This window comes from Aspergillus stella-maris, assembly GCF_047715825.1.
Source record: "Aspergillus stella-maris strain CBS 113639 unplaced genomic scaffold BDV14scaffold_14, whole genome shotgun sequence".
NCBI classification, from domain to species: Eukaryota; Fungi; Ascomycota; class Eurotiomycetes; order Eurotiales; family Aspergillaceae; genus Aspergillus; species Aspergillus stella-maris.
Window position 1 is genome coordinate 72,465 of NW_027396808.1, and position 19,625 is coordinate 92,089.

The window sequence follows — 19,625 nt, forward strand, 5'->3', positions numbered from 1 at the left end:
TGTGTGTCTGCTTAAGGTTTGTGACGAGTTGCAACTAAGTTGTGTTGTACATTCGTGGCGGAAACTATATATTTTCCACAATACACCTTCCAAGAGTCGAGATCACATCCACGTCTATTTCTAGTGTACAAAAGAACGATCGTCCAAACTCTATCAGAAAATCTATAGTCGCAATATGCTCCCATCTTGATCTATCCCACCTCTAAAATGATCCGAGACAACTTTTCCGCCGAGGATAGTTTCCTCCACAATACCCTCAACATGCTTGGGCTCGATGCGCCCATACCAAATTCCCTTGCCGGCTAGCGGGTGAGGTTCTGACGAGTCGCCGTATTTCATGCCCTTGGGAATATATACAATGACATTCCCGGCATACTTGTGTCCTCCAATATGACTGATGAGTCCAATGTGCGCGCGGTCCGGGCGGTCGATCTCGCCGCTTTCTGTACCTGCTGGCGTCGAGATTCCTTTGGACTTTAGAACACTTCGGAATTGATCTTCGAGGAACGGCGCCATCACTCCACATCGCATGTCACGGCCGCCGTGGCCACAGATCAGAATAACGGGTGAATGTTGTAGATCTACCGCATCGGGGAACTCAGACGCCAATTCTGGCTTTCGGAGTAAATCGCAGTGCTTCGGTTCGGGAAGGTTCTCTGTCATTGGGCTAAGTTTGGTAGGAAGAAGGTATGCTTGTACAAAGGTCGAAAGATTGGCGCTGGATTTCGAGGTGTCAACGGGTATCGAAGGGAAGTATTTAAAGCTGGGGAAAAGGAAGGCCGAGGCAGTTTTGGAAGAGGAAAGACTCGTAGAGGACGAGGGCAAAGAGGAATTCGAGACCAGGACGTTGTTGAAGGGCTATAGAATAACATAGATTAGCCGGCGCATTCGTAGACAGAGAAGAGGAATCCAGGCGTAACTGACATCGGCATATTTGCCCCCACGACCCATTAAGCTCTTCAGACCTCTCACAAGCTCTCCCCAGCTCTGGTCCTTCCCATCATCCTCAATGCGACTTGTCCAATCCCTTTGACCCGTACATATGACGATTTGCTGCGCGTAGGCTGCCATGGTCCCATTTAGCGGATGGTCGAGATCGAGCGGAAGCCCTTCGGGCATTGATGGGGTTTGAGGGCATGCACATGTTGACTCAGGGCAGGTTTTTGTGACGGGAAATGGGGGCGGGATATCTAAGGGAATTCGTCCTCGAGCTGAGAGGCGATTCGAGCTTGATAGACACCGGAATGCGGCTCTGGTCGTCGTCGTGGCGGGGGATCGCCAGCCCATTACTCGTAGTCTCATGGTCCTGAATAACCTGAGTGGTTCTGTCGGTTATGTGATAATATACGGTATACCAGATTGACCGCACTTGGAGAAGGAGTCGTCGAGCTGCTTGCTGGTCAGAAAGAAAGTCCCCAAGGTTGTTCCCCGGGGCCCGAAGTCCGAGTCGGAGATAGCCTATCGATAAGATTGCGCTAGCATACCTATGAGCTGGGGCGGAAAAAGGACCAGCCAATATGAACTCAGAGATTTGACATTAAACAAATTTATTGGCATAAGGTATTATATAGATACTCGACTCCGCTATGAAATGATCAAGTGAATTAGTCCGGTACGAAGAAGCGGTGGCCTGCTATGCTCAACCAGCGAAACTATCTTGCTATGCTATCCAGCCACTCCTTAGTACTGGATGGCATTGAGCCAAGGGAGATAGATAGGGATTCATCGAAGAAGGCCGATCAAGACGAGCTCGTGAAGTCTGCCAATGCGTGCAGAGATTCTGTCAGCGGCCACAGTGTGTAGCAGAACCCGATAGCTCCCACGAAGAGGAGGACATAATATGCGACGGTCCATCCAATGCTGGGCTGCTCATATGAATGTTCTAGGTTCCTATCAGAGTCTTTTTTGCCTCTGTTGAGAGTAGGTCCTACTGGAACCGTTGCCTCAACTCTTCCCCACAGACGAGGAAGTCCGCACCAGTTGCAGAACGAATGAATAAGGATGACAGCGAGGAGTGACCCAGTTCGAAGATAGACGAAAGTGGCGAACCAGCCGAAGACCGTCGTAAAACCGAATTGAAATAGAGACCTAAAAACCGAGGCAATGATGGAAGTATCCGGATGGGTAATGCGGAACTCATAGAAATGGTGCACGTGAGCGACACCAAAGTACAACGGCGCTGTCCAGACAATACGGCTTGGGCTAACTCTGGCAAGAAGATGGAGAGGTATTATGGCCGATCGGAACATGACCTCCTCTGTAACAGGGCCCTGCATATCATTGTTAGCTGATGAGCTGGGCAAGTAGGGCTAGAAACAACGCACAGCTACATAGTTCCTCCAGCCAATCCACCCGCCTAGCGTTTCAGAGATTCGAGCTTTGCTGAACCATTCCCTCCACTCGCCTTCGGCAACTCCGCGCTCGAAAAGGGGCCCAAGGAAAAGGATAGCGGTCAATAGCAGACTTCGGAAGACGTCTGTGAAGCTAACCGGCCACCATCCCATAAGCTTGAGGGCCTCGATAATAGAGTAATCATCTTTGGCGACAATGAGCCACAGTACAGCCAAGCTACATATGGAACAAGAAAGCGTTACTGCACGAATCCTGGCTCTGATCACGGATGGAGCATCGCGACTCAGAGTAGCGGATGGCCGTGTAGCGGGTGAGACATAGAATGGCAGCACGTAGATCAGCAACAAACAGATCTAGCCAGATAGATCAGCAGATATTCTACAAAGAAATAGTTGTCATGAACTGAGGAGAAGTGGGCGTTCGCTTTCACTAGTTACCCCTTTCCAGCGATACTCCTTTTCCGCGAAGGGCAAAAGGTGGTGCTATTTAGAGGAACTGAACGCTCAGACCAAGGGCACATACCGAAATACCAGCAGCTGCCTGGGCCGAAATAGCCGGCTCATCTGAGCTGGACAGTCAGTAAAGCCGAAACACATGGAACCCAAAAGAGTGCTCATAAGCGACTTACCGTCTTCTTTTGCGTACAGGCTTTTGAGGCGGGCGAGCAGACTGACTGGGGCCATTCTCCAGGTGCCAGAAGCTGATGCTTGGAATGAGAGGCAAATAGGGGGCTCGAACACGAGAGGTGGGGGATTAGTTTCGGATAGGGAAGAGTAACGAGAGCATCAGGATGGAGTAGAAGAAAAAGAATAGATCTAGAGATGCAGGTGGTGCTGAGGATAATAAAACCTCAACAGCGTTCTACTCTACTCTTGTCGAGGTCGGAAGAAGCAGAACAAAGGAAGGACACGCGGATGAATGCCTGGTTCCTGAGGCACACAAAGTACCGCCATGTCTCCAAGTTCCCGATCAGTGCTCCAGGCCCGTCCGTGAGTTCACCTCAAACGACCGACTCTGTTCTGTACCACAATCCCGGGTTGCCAGGGTTCAACATCGACTGAGTCAATTCGTATTGACAATTCCTTGGTCCTATGCCTTGATTTCCCACGATCTGCTACCGCCACTGGCAATTAATTACTCCGTATTCTGATGAATCTCAGATTGCCTTCTCCATTTCTCTCCCGCGAGATCGGGAAAGACGGCGCTTCTTCAGGCACCGCACAAAGCGCTCCACTTTAGAGTGAGTTGGCAGCCCGAGGTTGATCCTTCTGCAGAGCTCTTTTGCATGGCCCCGATACCATTATTTAAATGGTCGACTCTGCTTGATATTCTCGATTTTAAAGATGTCTGCCCCTGACGCTGAGCTGTTATTGGATCGTCAGGGTCAATTTCCCTCACTTGACGCCAATGAGGGATCCCCGAGATCTCGAGTCCAGTGGTTAGCGCACTCAGCCACGACCGGTGGAGCCAGCCTGCCCGCCCAGTTCCTGTTCCTGTTCCTGTCCTTGCTTCCCACCGGAACTGCGAGCTCGTGAACTCCACTGTCATCGGTACCACTTGTCACATCACCTTATTTGGCAGCTTGTTTTCCTCGTGCGAACCGACGAGTCACGATGCTCAGAGCTTGGCCTGGGGCGTGGAAAATGTGACGAGTTCACCTCACTTACAGAGAGCGGGATGGTCTGGTCCCCGTGCATGTAAATTGATTGCTCCAACGCAGAACCGCTTATGCACGCCCGTATGTACGGTCCTGTACCTTGCATTCCCACTTGGCTCTTCTTTTCCCCTCTGGCCAACTCATCCGTGAGAACCCATGGGGGTTTCAAGTTAGGAGTCACCTCGCACTTCGCACACTCTATCTGCCTCGGAGTATCCTCCCTTCAGCCAGCACTGAAATGAGATGTTTGGAATAGCGAAGGGCCAAACTTTGAACTTAAGTTCTTCCAGAAGCCTTAATTTCTTTCGGATGGTAACCGGCAATCGAGATGATGTCGGAGTCTCCATCGACTCCGTCGGCCAGCCGTGCTGGTCAAGATTCTTAGACACAAACGATCTCCAGTCTTCGATCTCGGATGACGAGGAGGAACCGCAGCAATTAAACCGAATCCACTGGCAAATTGAGAGGCGGCCATCTTCCTAAATTAAGCGACGAGCTTCCTATGCCTAGTCTTATTCGCCCAATCGCGGGAGGGATTCAAACGGCGCTCCAGACTCCTATGCATGGCCCCTGGGTCCTTTCGAGTCTAGCTCACCGCCAGCTGGGCAATTAAATTCCTGGGCTGAAGGGGGAAAAGCTCTCAAATAATACATAATTGCGGGTATCTCGCTGTTTCAGATTGTGTCCCTTTACTTTCAGCCTTCCAGTCGTTCTGTCGTTTGTCGCTCTTTTAGAAACAGTTCCCAGCGGTTCCCTCCAGCTCTCCGGTTAGACGCTCTTTTACCGTTATTCTACTTCGACCGGCTGTATCAGGTCTACTCCTGTCGCTCAAATCGTCGGATCCACGCTCTTTTCATCTCGAACCGCTGGTCATCGTCGCTCTTTTCCACGTCGAATTGTGTCGTCACTCCTGTCGAAGCATTCTTTACACTGCACCAAGAATTTTCACGGACCACAACAACAGGGAACCCCAAACAACGTCTCGATTGTTTCATAGACCAGCCCTATTTGCGGTCCGTCGTTTCTGTTATTCGCTTCAGTTCAAGCAGTCTTTATCGTTCCATCGCTTCGTTTCGAAGCTTCTTATATCACCTCTAATTGGTAATATCTTGCGGAGGCATTCGATTCCATTTCTTCTTTCCTACCATTCTCCCACTGTTTTTGATTACACTTAATCTTTGAGGATCGCACATCATCGCGCCGGGTTATTATTCTTCTTACTGCGGCATATCCTGATAATGATTTAATCGCCATCGCAACATGCGCTCGTCCAATTCCTCTCCCGGACGGAGAGCTCTTCATGAACGCACTCCGTCCCAGACGAACGAATGTTCACCACCAGCATCCGTGCGCGCCGTCAGCGACAAACACCCCGAACAAGAAGAACGCCATGTCTATGCGGCCAACCCTTTTCCAACGAAGCCAGAGCAAATTCTCCCGCCGCGACCCGGAAAAGGCCATGAGTTCATCCCCGATTCTCGATTCCACGTCGATGAAGGGCCGAGTACATCAACGGCGACATACTCCACGGATGTCAGTGGCATTGCCGACGATAGCCTGATTGACCCCTCAATTGCTGATTGGGATCTCTCGTCGACCTTCGATGCCGGCAACACGCCGCCACAGCTGTGGGATGATGACCCGCGTTCAAGCAAGACATCATTTGCCAACTCCGAGCTGCTCGAGCACGAACGTTCAGGTGCTCAGCAGGGTAGTGGCTCGGCTGCGGCCTATTCAGACGAAGAATCAACACTTCCTCAGAATCCGCCGACGATCAAGACTGTCCCTCATGACTCGGTTTCTCGCCAGGCGTCTAGCTCGGTGATTGTACCCTCCAGCAATACGAGCCCTAATGTGGTTCCCATCGGGCCACCGTCTCCATCAAGCCCCAACTATGTCGCCTTCGATAATTCAAGTCTCAACTTTGTACGCATTGGTCCTTCGTCCAACGAGGATTCTGCTTCACGGTCGAATTCGGTGTCCTCGATGAATTCGCTTGGGACAGTTATCCGCTATGCCGATGCTGCGCCTTGGGCCCATGGTTCTTCGTCAGAGTTCGGGCGTTCCCGTTCCCAGTCCTTTCGCTCGAGTCCCCCATACCAGCCTCCCTCAATGGGATCAATTTCAACTCGGCGTAGCGGCAGAAGTCATTCGCGTTCCGCGACCTCGTCCTCGGGCAGTGGACCGCGGTCTGACATACAGCAGGCTATCTTGGAGAATGGCGTGATTATCCAGTATCCGACAATAAGAGCCGCTTCGTCATCCGGCTCAAGGGTCGACAACTCACAGAATTCATCTTCCGAGGATAATCTTCATGACACCACTGGTGGCTTTTCTTCGGAGCGCCATAGATCTCATCTCTCGACTGTACCGTCTCAATGGTCGGCTGAGGGTGAGTCGGGCTTTAGTTCTCCGATAGAAGGAAACTCAAGAACGATGTCACTGGAACCTTCACCTCCTCCAGTGGCCATGACACGCCAGAGAGTTACCTCATCCTCGGTATGGATGGTCAATGAATCGGAGGATGATGAGTTTCTCGACAGTGTTGCCAGCTTACCACCGCGCCCCTCCAACCCTGGTGTGCCACATAGCCAATCTTCGAGCTCGAGAAGCAGCAGCGTCCGAAGCAATCAACGCCCTGGCACAAGTTCTAGTTTCGTCGCAAACATTCTTCCCACCTGGGCTCGGATGTACTATACTGCTGAAGAGGAGGCTGGAAACTCGACACTTGCTTTGGTGGAGGAGGAAGCTAGCCGCCCGGCTTCGGCACGACCCCCAACATCCAACTCCAATGTCATTCAACGCATTACCAGCATTGTCAGTCGAGCCAGAGCTTCCACGCTTGAGACTCGTCCAAATTCAGGGAAACAATCTTCCGAGAAACAGTCTTCCGAGATCCAGTCTCCCGAAAAACAGCCTGAATCCGATCTTCGCGACCCTCGAAGTCACTGGTTGGCGCCCCCGGAACCGTCCGTAACACGATCTGGATCATCCCTTCATCGGCTGCGACACAGTTGGTCGCCTCATCTGTTTCCGGATCGCCGCGTTGTTGCACCGAAAACAAGTAGATGGCGCGCGCCATCTCTTGACTCTCGAACCGAGCCGATACTTGGGAGAAGGAACATTCAAGTTTGGTCATTCTGCTTGGGCTTCATTTGTCCACTCACGTGGCTTATCGCCTCCTTCCTCCCTCTGCCAAGGAAACCCGAGATGATCATGGAGGAGAACCAGGGACCCGAGCTTGAGGTCACCCTCAAGGCACGACTCTACGACCTCGAGCGAAGGCGGCATCTCAACGCTCGTTGGTGGAGGAACCTCAACCGATGGATGAATCCCCTTGGTTTGGTCATCGTTGCTATAATTGTATGTCTGCCCTGGCTGTTTTGTCTTGATCGCGACTAACATTTCTAGGTCACCCTGGCTGTTGTTGGATCGACAGTGGGCTTCTAGGAAGCTCGCCTCTGCGCCCCAATAATCATTTACCTCTTCGACCTAAACGTCTTCTCGCTGGCTATACCTTTCTTCACTCACCTTAGTCATCTCCTCTACCGGAAACCGCAACCCGTACCTCGCCGGTATCATAAACCCCGCTATTGTTCTCGCGCATCCTCGTTCCTCTTCGACTTCCGCCAATCTACCTTCTAGCAACTCTTCACCTTCACTTTCACCTTCCTCTCTTCTCACCACCTACCTTCACCGACTGCTTGTTATTCCGCGCTGCACAAAGGATTCTTCGACACGACTACACGACGTGATGCACATAACGTTCTACATATACACATTCTCTTCATTCAGCCCGGCGTTGTTCTTGCTTGCTTCTGCATGCCCCTCTTAGCCAGGGCCTTCTTCATTTTTCAAGTGTGGGGAGTACAGGATAATCTTGGGCGTTATTCATTCATTCGACGACAGATTACGGTCTTTACATACACATACCCGCATACCTTTCTGCATTTGCATTACTTTTTGCTTCGTTTACTGGCTGGTACTTAACTTATTGGCTGGGAACTTTCTATACCTGCTTGCTTCGCTTTCTCAATCACCCTTCGTGTGTGTGATACTAATTTTTATACATTGTTTGATGTTTGTTCGATGTACAAACATATCTGGATTTGGGAATTTGGATTGGATATATTTGGTATTTGTGGTGAATATTGTTATACTATATATACATTCTATTTTAAATACAAGAAAGCGCTTTGCTTAGCAAGTTTTTTTTTTTTTTTTCCTTTTCGGTTCTCTTCTCATCAGTCAAACATGTAATTTGCTAGTTCGCTGCATGTGTCAATAGCCTGACTAGGATCCCGTTTGCTGGAGACAAACACATGATGGAACAACAAACGGAAAATATTAAAATAGCATACAGTACGGCGCGCAAACGCATAGTCTAGGTCATCAATATTAGCAAACATATTCTATCCGAAAACACCCCCGAAGACTTCGCCTGGTCGTCTCCTGATTCGTGCACATCATCTCAAATGACGAGTACCAGAAAGGAAGCACCATGACTTTTGTTCTTTCTGTTGGCTGCTGGTGCCATGAACAATGACAGTGTCGCACAGAATTATCCAATAGTGCGGCCAATCTTCTCCTCGACAGCAGCCTTGAGGTCCTCGCCCGTAGGCATTGTGACCACGCTACCCTTTCTGCGTCGCGACTCAATCTCAGCATTTATTTCCTGCACGGCATCCTCGAACTCCTTGACGGCATCACTGGGTAGACCGAGAGTTGGCTCGTGGACGCTTTCCGTGCTCGTCGAGCGAACAACCTTGGGACGGGTTCCGCGGGACTTGAGCTTCTTGATGAGGATTGACTTTGCGGGCGAGGCGAAGAAACCGAGGGATCCGATGACGGCGAGGATGCCGTAGTAGTAGACGCTTGCCCAGACTTGGTTTGAAGTGGGAAATGAGAGGAAGATGAAGGGCATGACGACGAAGGACATGACGCTTTGGGTCACGAGCCAACTGGCGAAGTCGTAGTAGCGCTTGTATGGACCGGGTGTAGTTCCATCTGCGGATAGGAAGAAAGGTCGAACATGGCGTCGGAAGTCTACACAGCTTTGGTCAGTGATTGATCGTTAGAAAGATAGGACATCACTCACTCTTGGCTACCGTCTGAACGAATGATCCCAGAACAAATGAGAGATAGTACCCGGGGTAAAAACCATGCCAGAACGCACTGGTTCCAAACGTCGCCAGACTGGCGCGGAAACCGGGCTTCTTGCCCTTGGGAGTGACGCGAAGGTAAACATAATTCCGCAACCAGTGGTTGGTGTTCTTGTTCCAGGCCCCTAGATAAGCGTGAGAGTTTTGAGCCGTCTCGAGCTTCCATGGATCAATATTCTCCAGCCGGTTCCAGAACACCTTGCCCGTCTTGTGATCAAAGCCGTTGTAACCCATTCCCGACAGGATACAGGCGCCTTCAGCGAGGGTCCAAACGCCATAATATTTCGTACGCGCCGTGAAGCCGAGCGCGTAGATAGACCAGACACGGCGTACGATTGAGTAGTCCTCAAAACTGGGGTCCAGTATCGCGTCTTTATTGTAAATCGAGCCCAGCTGCAGGAACACCACAATCCAAGCTAGACCTGTGACTAATTTCTTCATAGCAGGGGTTCCACTCCGAGGAATCTTGCGCTTCTTCCGAGTCGGCGGCACTTTCGACGGATCAGTGCCGGGGGGAATCTCGAATAGAGTGGTATCGATCCATCGACGGTAGGCAACATAGTCAAATGATGGACCGCCAAAGAGGCCTGGGAAGAAAAGGACATAGCCGGCGTAGTCAAGGAGAGATGGAAATTTGGTAATCGCAGCGTATTTCTGTGGATCAGACAGCTGGTCTTGTGGTAATCGGCCATCATGGACGTTCCAACAAAAAGCCGACAGCTTCATCACGAGCACCATCTGAGCTCCCGTAATGTCGATCACTTGCGGTTCGTTCAATATTTGACGAGTAATGTGGTTGACCGACATATGACCCATTAGAAAGATAAAACCGATCCATGGCATCATAGAGCCGTCAACATAGTAGGCAATAGCGTAAACCCCCGCGGCACTGTAGAGCAGGGTGCGAAGGCCATCCCACAGATCAAAAAGCCCAACGAGGTAGAAGAGCGACACCACGATGTTGAAGGCATTTTTCTTCCATGGCTGGGCATCTGGTATTCTCTTCAATAGCGCCGACAAAGGGTAGGAGAGGAGGAAGGAGCCTATGAGTTTGACTATAGAACCCCGCCATTAGCTGAACCGGTCAAGCTGGGCGAATAGTAAAAGGACGTGAAAAAGGACATACGCTCATCGACCGAAGCTCCAGTGAGCTTAGCCGGGTAGCTGAATACTAAGAGAGAAGAAAAAGAAGGTTAGTTGACTCGTTCTGAAGCTCCGATCCGGCGGTACAAGATCTAACTGCATAGAACAGGGGAAAAAAACATGAGATTGAACTCACAGTAATCGATGCCTGGGAACATGGTAAAAGCCCGTATGGGGTATAGATCACGAAAAGAACAGCATGGAGGGAGTTAAAGCAGCAGGCGAATGTAGGAAAGACAGGGATAGGAGAGGAAGAAGAAGTACAAGAGGAACGTTGGGGATGGGGAAAGCGTGCGGTATGACGGAATCACAAGGCCGATCATCAGACTGCGACTTGGCGCTTCCGCCGGACACGCTTACCTCGACCTCCGCCCTACAGCCTCTTCGCCCATACTTCTCGCGTGGTTAGTTGATTGGGTCTAATTACGCCGCTTACATTCTTTTAATCTCACTCTTCGACAATACTTATCAGCCACCATGGATGTCGTCGCTGCGGTGTCTGGCTACATCTCCAAGATGGTCACGGCGGGCGATCCGTCGGGACCTGGCCCCTCTACAACCAAGATGAAGATACTCCTTCTTGACAGTGAGACAGTGGGACACTCTCCGTTTTCTGTCTGATAGCCTGGTATGAAGCTCGAAGCTAATCGTTGAGTCTGGCAGGTGCCAATCGTCTCGACCGCAATCACTCAATCAGCTCTGTTGAACCATGAGGTATACCTGATCGATCGACTGGATAATGCTGCACGAGAACGAATGCGGCATCTACGCTGTCTCTGTTTTGTGCGACCATCACCAACTTCCATTCAGCTCCTCATCGATGAACTTCGCGAGCCAAAGTACGGCGAATACTACATCTACCTAAGCAATATCATCCGCAAATCCTCCCTCGAGCGCCTGGCGGAAGCCGACGTGCACGAAGTAGTGTGCGTAGTTCAGGAACACTTTGCGGACTTCCTTGTCATCAACCCCGATCTATGCTCTCTGAATCTAGGCTACCCGAATCAGAGACTATGGGCCAACTCGCCAGATGTTTGGAATGCCGACGCACTACAAAGAACCACAGAGGGCGTAATCGCGACTTTACTCTCACTCAAAAAGAACCCGCTCATTCGATTCGAGAAGAATAGCCTGTTGGCTAAGAAGCTGGCTACAGAGGTCCGGTATCAATTAACGCAGGAGGAGCAGCTCTTCAACTTCCGCAAGACCGATACCCCTCCAATCCTGCTCATCCTCGACCGTCGCGACGATCCTATCACCCCGCTCCTCACCCAATGGACATACCAGGCTATGGTACATGAGTTGATGGGAATCCACAACGGACGGGTAGACCTCAAGGATGTACCCGAAATTCGTCCCGAACTGCGTGAGATTGTTCTTTCGCAAGACCAAGATCCTTTCTTCAAGAAGAACATGTACCAGAATTTCGGAGACCTTGGACAGAACATCAAAGAATATGTGGAACAATATCAGGCCAAGACCAAGAACACGATGAACATTGAATCTATTGCCGATATGAAGCGTTTCGTGGAAGACTACCCGGAGTTTCGAAAACTTTCTGGAAACGTGAGCAAGCATGTCACGCTGGTGGGAGAACTCAGTCGACGAGTAGGGGAGGATACTCTACTCGACGTGAGTGAGCTTGAGCAAAGCTTGGCTTGCAATGACAACCACAACAGCGATTTAAAGGTGAGGCAAACTCGACTAAAGCATGCCATTCAGCCGCTAATATTATCCTAGAACTTGCAAAGGATCATTCAAATACCCACAGTACCTGCCGAAAACAAGATACGGTTGGTTGCCTTATACGCTATCAGATACGAGAAGCAACCATCGAATGCTCTTCCCATTCTCCTTGATCTGCTCGTAACAGCGGGAAATGTGCCTTCGCACCGGGTCAATATTATACCCAAGATCCTCGCTTACCACCACTCACTCCAAGCTCCACCTATCGCTGGTGGATTCTCTGACTTATTTGAATCTACTTCGCTGTTCTCCGGCGCTCGTGATAGGTTTAAGGGCCTAAAAGGTGTCGAAAACGTCTACACACAGCATTCTCCTAGACTTGAAGCAACCCTGCAAAATCTGATCAAGGGCAGACTCAAGGAGCTTCAATATCCATTCCTTGAGGGTGGCGGCCACATCCGCGACAAGCCGCAAGACATCATAATTTTCATGGTTGGTGGAGCAACGTATGAAGAGGCAAAGATGGTCACTCAGGTCAACGCTAGCTCGCCGGGTGTGAGGGTGGTTCTAGCCAGTACCTCCATCCATAACAGTAAAACGTTCCTCGAAGAAGTGGACGATGCTGTGAGCGGGTGGCCTGAGCCAGCACCTACTACCGCCGCTGGCCGGCTCCGGAGAGAGGTTGGTCATTAGGGCTCAAGCTGTGCTTGTCTGCGTTATGGTGCTCTTTACGGCGTGCTGGTATATGAAGGACTGCATTTTGAGGAGCGTTATGTATATCAAATGAGCCAAAGCTCTCCGGCGGCGCTGTCTCTATTAAAGGATACCTAGTTAATATATGAATGAAACATAATTGAAAGCGAATGATCTGGTACAATAAACAACCATAGACGCCGAGACCCCCGGATTTTCCTGATGCGGAGAATCGGAGATAATGAGGGGCTCCCTTTGGAGCGCGCATCCCCAGCCGAAACATCCTCACTCAATTTCCACATTGCGCCTCCTCCTCTATGGAGCTTCACAACTCCCCGCCGAGGGCGACAGCAGCCCTGTCACCCTCTGCGACACCCAATAATCGAGAACCGAAGCTCCAGCTACCTTCAACCACCGACCCTCCAGGCCCGCAGAACCGGCCGAAACCGCTCGTTTGGCTGGTACATTCGCTACCTACTCACCTTCTATAAGCAAGCAGAGACTGATTATGCTCTTCTATCGCATCTCCAGGTCTTCGGCGCAACAGGTCACATGGGCCGCTCACTCGTCAAAACCGCCCTCTCCCGCGACGACCTCGTCGCAGCCGTAGGCCGCACATTCGAAACCAGCCCGGCCGCAATGAAGAAGCTCGAAGAAGAGCACGAAAACTGCCTCGGATTACTCTGTGACGTGCGCGCCCGCGAAACAGTCCAACAGGTCATCGACCGCACAATCGAGCGCTTCGGGCGCATCGACATCATCGCGAATTGCGCCGGGTACGGCGTCATCGGCGCCTGCGAGGACCAAGACGAGTACGACATCCGCGACCAGTTCGAGACGAATTTCACGGGCACGCTGAATATGATTCAGCTTTCGCTGCCGCATTTTCGAGAGCGCCGGTCTGGCCGGTATTTGATTTTCAGCTCGACTTCTGGCGCACTGGGCGTGCCGGGTCTGGGGCCTTACTGTGCGTCGAAGTATGCCGTTGAGGGGCTGATGGAGAGTATGCTTTATGAGGTCGATAGCTTCAATATCAAGACTACGCTTGTGGAACCGGGGCATATGCGGCGTGATGATGTGGGGGATCTTGTATCTGCCGAGCCGTTTCCATCAACAGACAGCGTGCATAACCTTTCTTCGCCGTTACCGCTTTACGGGCATTTCCTTGTGAAGCCGCCGAGCGAACCATACAACACACCTACGTCTCCGGCGGCGCACGCGAAGCGCATGCTCATGTGGCTTGGTGATAAACAGCCCGCTAGTGCAGTCAAGGCAGCACATTTGGTGTGGCAGTTGGGTCATTGCTCTTATCCGCCGCTGAGACTTATATTGGGGACTTATGCGGTTGAAAGTATAAGAGATCGGTTGAAGTGTATTATTGAGGAGATTGAGGATTGGAAGTACCTGAGCTTTCCGGCTGAACCACAGCCGGCTGGACCCGGTAGTCAAGGCAAGGATAGGCCTGTTTCGAACCAAGAGCAGGAAGAGGAGGGACGGACGTGATATTGACAGCACTGGCAAGAGTTTGATCATTACTCGTCGAGGCGAGCTCGCTTGATAAAGCCTGGACTTGGCGAATCAGCGACTTGGGTACACAGAAGCCAGCCTTTGACAACCAGAAGGTCCTCGGAAATTTTGGATAAGGAAGTACAGACACTCGGCCGACCTGGAGCCCGCACTCAATGCTACTCTAGCAAGTGCGAATAAAGGATGGAACGCAAGGGAAGATGATGAGTTGAATGGGTTAAGAACATGCATTATCTCGACATGTTGGCCGATTATCTAGGGTATGTACAGTGACTGGTATCAACTAAGTAGATCTATCTATATAGCATAGACAATCAATCAAGTATAAACTCGAGAGGTCCCAGAGAGCCCTTCGAGCCAAATTATTTCGATCCACAACATCCTCCCCAACATCGGACAGAGGACAGAACAGCACGACGTCATCAACACATAACTCAACAAGATGGTACAAGAAACTAACATCATTCCAATCATGAAACTGCCGCGCGCATCGGTGTCAATAAACTTGCAAAGCGAGGAAGAGTGGAACTCAGTCGTCTATATCTCTGGCCGTTAATCATGAGCAGTCATAACACATGTTTCTCTGGCATGCCAGATGCGTCGTTTCTTTGCCATGTCCACGCCAAATGTATCCGTGATGAAGAGTTCATCGGATTGAGGATTGTGCGTATGTTCTTTACCGTCGCTTTCAGAGGCTATTGACGGACGAAGCAAGCGCAGTTCCTCGACTGTTGCGCCGAACTCGTACTCGCCGCGGCAGAGGATCGTAACGCCGACTGTGGCAGTGGTGCTTTCACCGCTACCCAGCACGGGCAGAACCTGCTGCAGCATGCCTGTCCAGGCGAGGCGCCGTGGAAGGTCAAGCGCGACGTTATTAGGTTGATGGCGGAGGCTAGGTTGGAGGCGGAGAAGTGGGTGGATGGGTCTGGAGGAGCGGTTGTGGACGGTGACGGTGAGGTCAAGCATTTCATCTGTTGCGGCCTTGTATTTTGACTTTCCTGCCTGGGTGACTCCGTCTTCGGCGCTGCCGGCGAACGAAGGTTTCAAGGCAAAGCTTGTTTCGACGTCTTCGAGGCGGAATGCGTCGACCATGCGTGCATTGAAGCGCATGTTTCTCAGATCGACGATGCCCTCACGGCTGCCCAGGGTCTCTTTCCATGTTCCACTGACTCGTTTGAGGAGCTCCTCGCGATACCAGAATGCTTCCCGTGCTGCGGCTTCAGCATCAAACGTGAGCTTATGGGCGCTGACGACGAACTGCCTCTTAGACCCTGTTTTCAAAGAGGGGATTGATGCATGTGGGTTCTGAACATAGACACGGGGTAGAATGAGGACAAAGCGCGACATCTGGCCTGGTTGAAGCACCTCGCGCAGAGTATATTCGCCAGACTTGTCTGTAGCGTCAGGTGCGCTATCTGTCAACTCTTCCGGCTGGTCATTGACGTTCAGAGCAACTGATAATGGGTTCGGCCAAGCGTTCCGAAGATCGAGCAGAAGGATGCAGTGATCGGAGCCATATGTGCCTCGTGATAAGTTTGAGAGCACGGTAGAGAAATGGTCGCTGCTGCTGCTGAAGTCTGATGACTCCGCTGCGGCGACGGCCTGTTCGACACTATTCTGCCCAGGATCTGACCACGCGAAGTCACTGCTGAAGGGTATGATATCACAACGTGCCACTTCCACGCTTGCATTCACCGTCGCCGTTAGTGGGATGAATAGTTGTCTAGTATAGAAGACGTCCGGCAGTGCATCGTAAGAGACGCCGATGCTGCCATAGTCTATCTGCACGGTAGCTTCCTGCAGCCCAGGGTTGCCCGAGACATCGATAGTGAATGTGGCACTTTGGCCCGCTGGTATTGAGAAGTCGCTCGGATTCAAGCCTTCTCTGCGCCATTGCAGGGCCGGCTTTGTTAGCTTAAGTGTCAATTCGTATACCTCGACTGGGAGTAAATCCTTGTTACTCAGTGCTGTTTGTATTTGCTTCGTTGTCGAGTCCTGAAAGGTAAATAGGATGAAGTCGAGATCGCAAGATGACGTGTTGCGCAGTGTAATTTTGAAAGAAGCTCTTTCACCCTCCAAGACCATTACTGCTGACTGGGACAGCGATAATGTTTCTATGATGAGTGACGGCTGTGGGCGGATGACCTTCACCTCACATTTGGACGTCTGCAGTCCTTTCTTCGAGTGAGACTTCCCATCCTTCGAGAATGTTGAACTCCAAGACAGAGGACGATCAGTCGAAGGCTTTTTGGCGGCGAGGCCAATTCGTTTGAACTTTCCCTCGATATCGGGCCTCCAAAGGTCCTTGAAAATAGGAAAATTACGCTCTCTGCAATGCCGAACCTTGACGGAGCAACCCGTTATCTTCAGCGACCCCTGCTCGCGCGCTACTCCACACACGGTGACTTCCTGAATACAGAGTGGGGGAAGAAGTACCCACTCTGCTACAGCATCAAGAGGCACACCTTCGCTCTCGAGGCGGATGCGCTCGATCTCAACTTCAAACTCGTAAGGGTTCTGAAGGGTGACCTGAAATGCTGCGTACTCTCCGGCAACCACAAGCAGCTCCGAGGTCTTGCCGGATGCTTTGGAGAAGGGATTATACAAGAACGGATCCTTTGTGGACTTCTTGCTGGTCACAGTTACTGCATCGAGTTCCGATTTAGACCGATGCACTGGCCTCTGAGGGTCGTTCAAAGACAGTAGCTCAACGCCGCGAACCAAGAAGTCATCCCAGTATTCGGCTTCTAGGCCTGCTACACCAAGCCGGTTCGCAGCGCCAACAGTCCGTTTAATATTATTCAGCAATCGAATTTGTTCATCCGGTTGCAGACACGGTGCGGTGTACGACAGTCTGGAGAGCATAAGATCTCCCCGGATCGTTTGGAGAAGCTCGACGGTGAAACGCAGAACACCCCCGAAGTCCGGAAGCGCTTCACACGAATTAATGCACATCTTGAGAACATCGATTTTGAGGTTTAGGTCCCCGTAACGATCCAACACAGCATGCCGAAAAGCTCGTTCGGCTATCGCTGATACTGAATCGTGGTCAGAGCTCTGAGAATCGTTGGTGTTTCCAGACCTCCTTTTCCCTCGCTCAGTCCAAGCCGAGGACTGAACACCGTATACCTCCCCTATTATAGCAAGTAGGGAGCGCATGCTTCGGTCCATATTTCCTGGGCCCACATCAAGGGCGTTGATATCGAAAGCTGTGTCGCTAAGAGATGATAACCCTGCTGCAGGATGGATACCGACTTCTGCGGCCCCTAACTTGCGAGCTGTTACAAGAGCCGGAACCATGATAGATAATAGCTCTCTCAGAACGAAAGCCTTCTTTCGTGGCAAGTCAAGCGTGTTTAGGACAGACACGACACCGATTAAAATAGGTATCGCATCTGTTGCGGGAAGATCCGAGCCAGCGGAAAGTGGTAACGCCTTGAACAAGAAATTCGCGATCTCGTTCTTGCGGAGGATTGTCAACCCCCGAGGCCGCTCTGGCCGCACTAAAAGTTCAAGCGGCTCGTTCATCACGATGTGCTTCAGAGCATTGTCGTCCAAAGCACCGTCGCGAACTCGTGTGGCCACTAATAATCTTGCTAGGCGAATTACGGTTTCCGAGAAGACGAGCTGGGGAAGTGGCTCGTCGGTGATGTTGGCTGCTCGATTGTACAGATTCAGGATGTTATTTGCCAAATCAGGCAGAAGGTTCGAGAGGTTTTGGAGAGAGACGATGCGGTTCCCAGCTGAAGCAGTTGCATCAAAGTTCACTGCTGTCGACCCCTTGGATGATTTGTCTGCAACTGGATAGCAAATGGGAGGAACCTATGAATGCATATATTAGCAATCAAGGGTGCCCAAGAGAAGGTCGCGACAAACCTGAAAGTCCATGCCTGCCCAAGCAAACATTAGCAGACAAAGGAGGATCGACTCGAGTGCTTTCGCGTGCCACACGTAGTCGCTGCTCGCTCTAGCGTTAGACGCGGCCTCGACAAGTTCCTTCAATGCATCCGGCCATCTTCCTGACTGCAGGAACAGAGTCCCAATTACCACACCTGAGCGACCTTTGATTCGATTTTTTGTTCGATCGGTAGCACTCAAACCGCTCACTGACATTCGGTCCCTACTGTGCTCTTTCGATGATGACAGGGAGCCTGATTTACCGAGTGTAGTGCTGGAACGACTGGCCAGCTGTATTGATCGAGTGATTTCATCAAAAGTTGTCGGCGTTTCATGATCATCAGGCGTCGGTGAACTCTGACTGGAGCCTTTAGGGGTTTCGGTAGATCCATTCTGCTCTGTAGAAAGCTGCGCGGGCATGGTCATTCTATGGAAGAGCTTGTCCGTCGGACGCCGACGCAGATCAGGCCCACGGTGTGGCCCCCAAGCAGAGGCTCTCGGGGAATCAATTGTCGGAATACTTTGTATCGTTTTTGCAAACTCGTCCATTTCGGAAAGGAGGATAGAGGTGATATCGCATAAAACGGTTTTCATCGTAGTGGCCTTGGAAGCTTGCGGAGATGGAATCCATAGAATATTATCGGGGCCGTTTGAGACCTTGTTGACTCCTTCATGGTCGAAAATCAAAAGCTGATGCACTAGCGCCCTTGGGTTCTTCTCTTGTAGCTGTTTGAGTTCCTCTTGCAGCTGGTCCAGGCCGTCCGGCCTTGGGGCTTTGCCGTTGCTCGACTCGAGACCATTCTGGTCTGTCCCACCAGCAAGCTCCGATCCATCAGCTATCGCAAGAACGACCAGCGGCTCTCTAAATATCTCAAATGGGTACAGCTCGAGATGGGATATTGGGGGCATGGAGAATGAGAGATCGTATAGGATGATGCCCGTGGGGAAAGCGAGGGGAGAGAACATATCTATGACAGCGGAGTTTCGAACGTCAGCAGATCGGTCCTCGTCACCTCCACGGCATGCTAGATCGAAGCTCATATTCAGGTCGTAAGACACTCACTTCGATTAGGCCGCGCATCGGGGCTAATGTCCCCCAAGCGGACAACATTTTCGGCCTGGAGTCTGGCAGCGAAACTAAGAAACCGAGATCGCTTGATGCGACCAACAGGGAGGATGAGTGCTCTCAGGCGCGCGGGCGCAATGGGGGATAGAGGGTCAACGCCCATCGTGGCATCTGAAAGGAGGTAGTGCGGAGGCAGTCGAGCGTCATGCGCGGAACTGCTTCCAACGGTGTGTACACGATTGCCGAGAAGTCATGCGAAGCGACGGATTCGAATTGTTGGCTGTGAATGACGCCGGCCCTAACTTTGTTGACAGGGCCACCGACACACGACAGCGAGGGAGCTGTACAGCTGCAGGAGAAGCAACAGTGATTTTGTAGTTGGTCTCGGAGTACTCCAAATAATAGTTCACTGCTGCAGCACAAGCTGGTCTGGTGCCCCCCG

The 19,625-nt window shown here is 51.3% G+C and overlaps 7 protein-coding genes across 7 annotated transcripts; 3 read left to right on the forward strand and 4 right to left on the reverse strand.

Annotated features, from left to right (window-relative positions):
- Positions 1 to 43: 43 nt before the first annotated feature.
- Positions 44 to 1,424, reverse strand: BDV14DRAFT_169713 (sucrase/ferredoxin-like domain-containing protein). Its single transcript, XM_073768075.1, has 2 exons — positions 925 to 1,424; positions 44 to 858 (listed from the first exon to the last, which is right to left on the reverse strand). The coding sequence occupies exons 1-2, from the start codon at positions 1,300 to 1,302 to the stop codon at positions 163 to 165; spliced, it is 1,074 nt and encodes a 357-aa protein (XP_073630232.1). The 5' UTR covers positions 1,303 to 1,424; the 3' UTR covers positions 44 to 162.
- A 106-nt stretch (positions 1,425 to 1,530) lies between these two features.
- On the reverse strand, positions 1,531 to 3,221 carry BDV14DRAFT_169715 (CAAX prenyl protease RCE1; the record flags this gene model as incomplete). The annotated part of the gene is made up of 4 exons (XM_073768076.1): positions 2,981 to 3,221; positions 2,875 to 2,915; positions 2,325 to 2,705; positions 1,531 to 2,270 (listed from the first exon to the last, which is right to left on the reverse strand). Coding segments are annotated over exons 1-4 (854 nt in total), but the record flags the coding sequence as incomplete, so codon positions are not given.
- Positions 3,222 to 4,881: 1,660 nt separating this feature from the next.
- BDV14DRAFT_29628 (putative serine-rich protein) lies at positions 4,882 to 7,779 on the forward strand. The gene is made up of 2 exons (XM_073776466.1): positions 4,882 to 7,372; positions 7,421 to 7,779. Exons 1-2 carry the CDS (start codon positions 5,270 to 5,272, stop codon positions 7,457 to 7,459), a joined length of 2,142 nt encoding a protein of 713 aa, XP_073630234.1. The 5' UTR covers positions 4,882 to 5,269; the 3' UTR covers positions 7,460 to 7,779.
- Positions 7,780 to 8,284: 505 nt separating this feature from the next.
- BDV14DRAFT_29526 (lysophospholipid acyltransferase) lies at positions 8,285 to 10,604 on the reverse strand. The gene is made up of 4 exons (XM_073776465.1): positions 10,451 to 10,604; positions 10,298 to 10,342; positions 9,108 to 10,226; positions 8,285 to 9,055 (listed from the first exon to the last, which is right to left on the reverse strand). The coding sequence occupies exons 1-4, from the start codon at positions 10,470 to 10,472 to the stop codon at positions 8,571 to 8,573; spliced, it is 1,671 nt and encodes a 556-aa protein (XP_073630235.1). The 5' UTR covers positions 10,473 to 10,604; the 3' UTR covers positions 8,285 to 8,570.
- A 33-nt stretch (positions 10,605 to 10,637) lies between these two features.
- On the forward strand, positions 10,638 to 12,862 carry BDV14DRAFT_169722 (Sec1 family protein). Its single transcript, XM_073768077.1, has 3 exons — positions 10,638 to 10,908; positions 10,978 to 12,003; positions 12,055 to 12,862. Exons 1-3 carry the CDS (start codon positions 10,792 to 10,794, stop codon positions 12,691 to 12,693), a joined length of 1,782 nt encoding a protein of 593 aa, XP_073630236.1. The 5' UTR covers positions 10,638 to 10,791; the 3' UTR covers positions 12,694 to 12,862.
- Positions 12,863 to 12,976: 114 nt separating this feature from the next.
- Positions 12,977 to 14,234, forward strand: BDV14DRAFT_29659 (SDR family oxidoreductase). Its single transcript, XM_073776468.1, has 2 exons — positions 12,977 to 13,154; positions 13,225 to 14,234. The coding sequence occupies exons 1-2, from the start codon at positions 13,011 to 13,013 to the stop codon at positions 14,194 to 14,196; spliced, it is 1,116 nt and encodes a 371-aa protein (XP_073630237.1). The 5' UTR covers positions 12,977 to 13,010; the 3' UTR covers positions 14,197 to 14,234.
- Positions 14,235 to 14,484: 250 nt separating this feature from the next.
- On the reverse strand, positions 14,485 to 19,564 carry BDV14DRAFT_29655 (TRAPPII-specific subunit TRS120). The gene is made up of 3 exons (XM_073776467.1): positions 19,181 to 19,564; positions 18,097 to 19,085; positions 14,485 to 18,042 (listed from the first exon to the last, which is right to left on the reverse strand). The coding sequence occupies exons 1-3, from the start codon at positions 19,344 to 19,346 to the stop codon at positions 14,773 to 14,775; spliced, it is 4,425 nt and encodes a 1,474-aa protein (XP_073630238.1). The 5' UTR covers positions 19,347 to 19,564; the 3' UTR covers positions 14,485 to 14,772.
- Between the last annotated feature and the right edge of the window lie 61 nt (positions 19,565 to 19,625).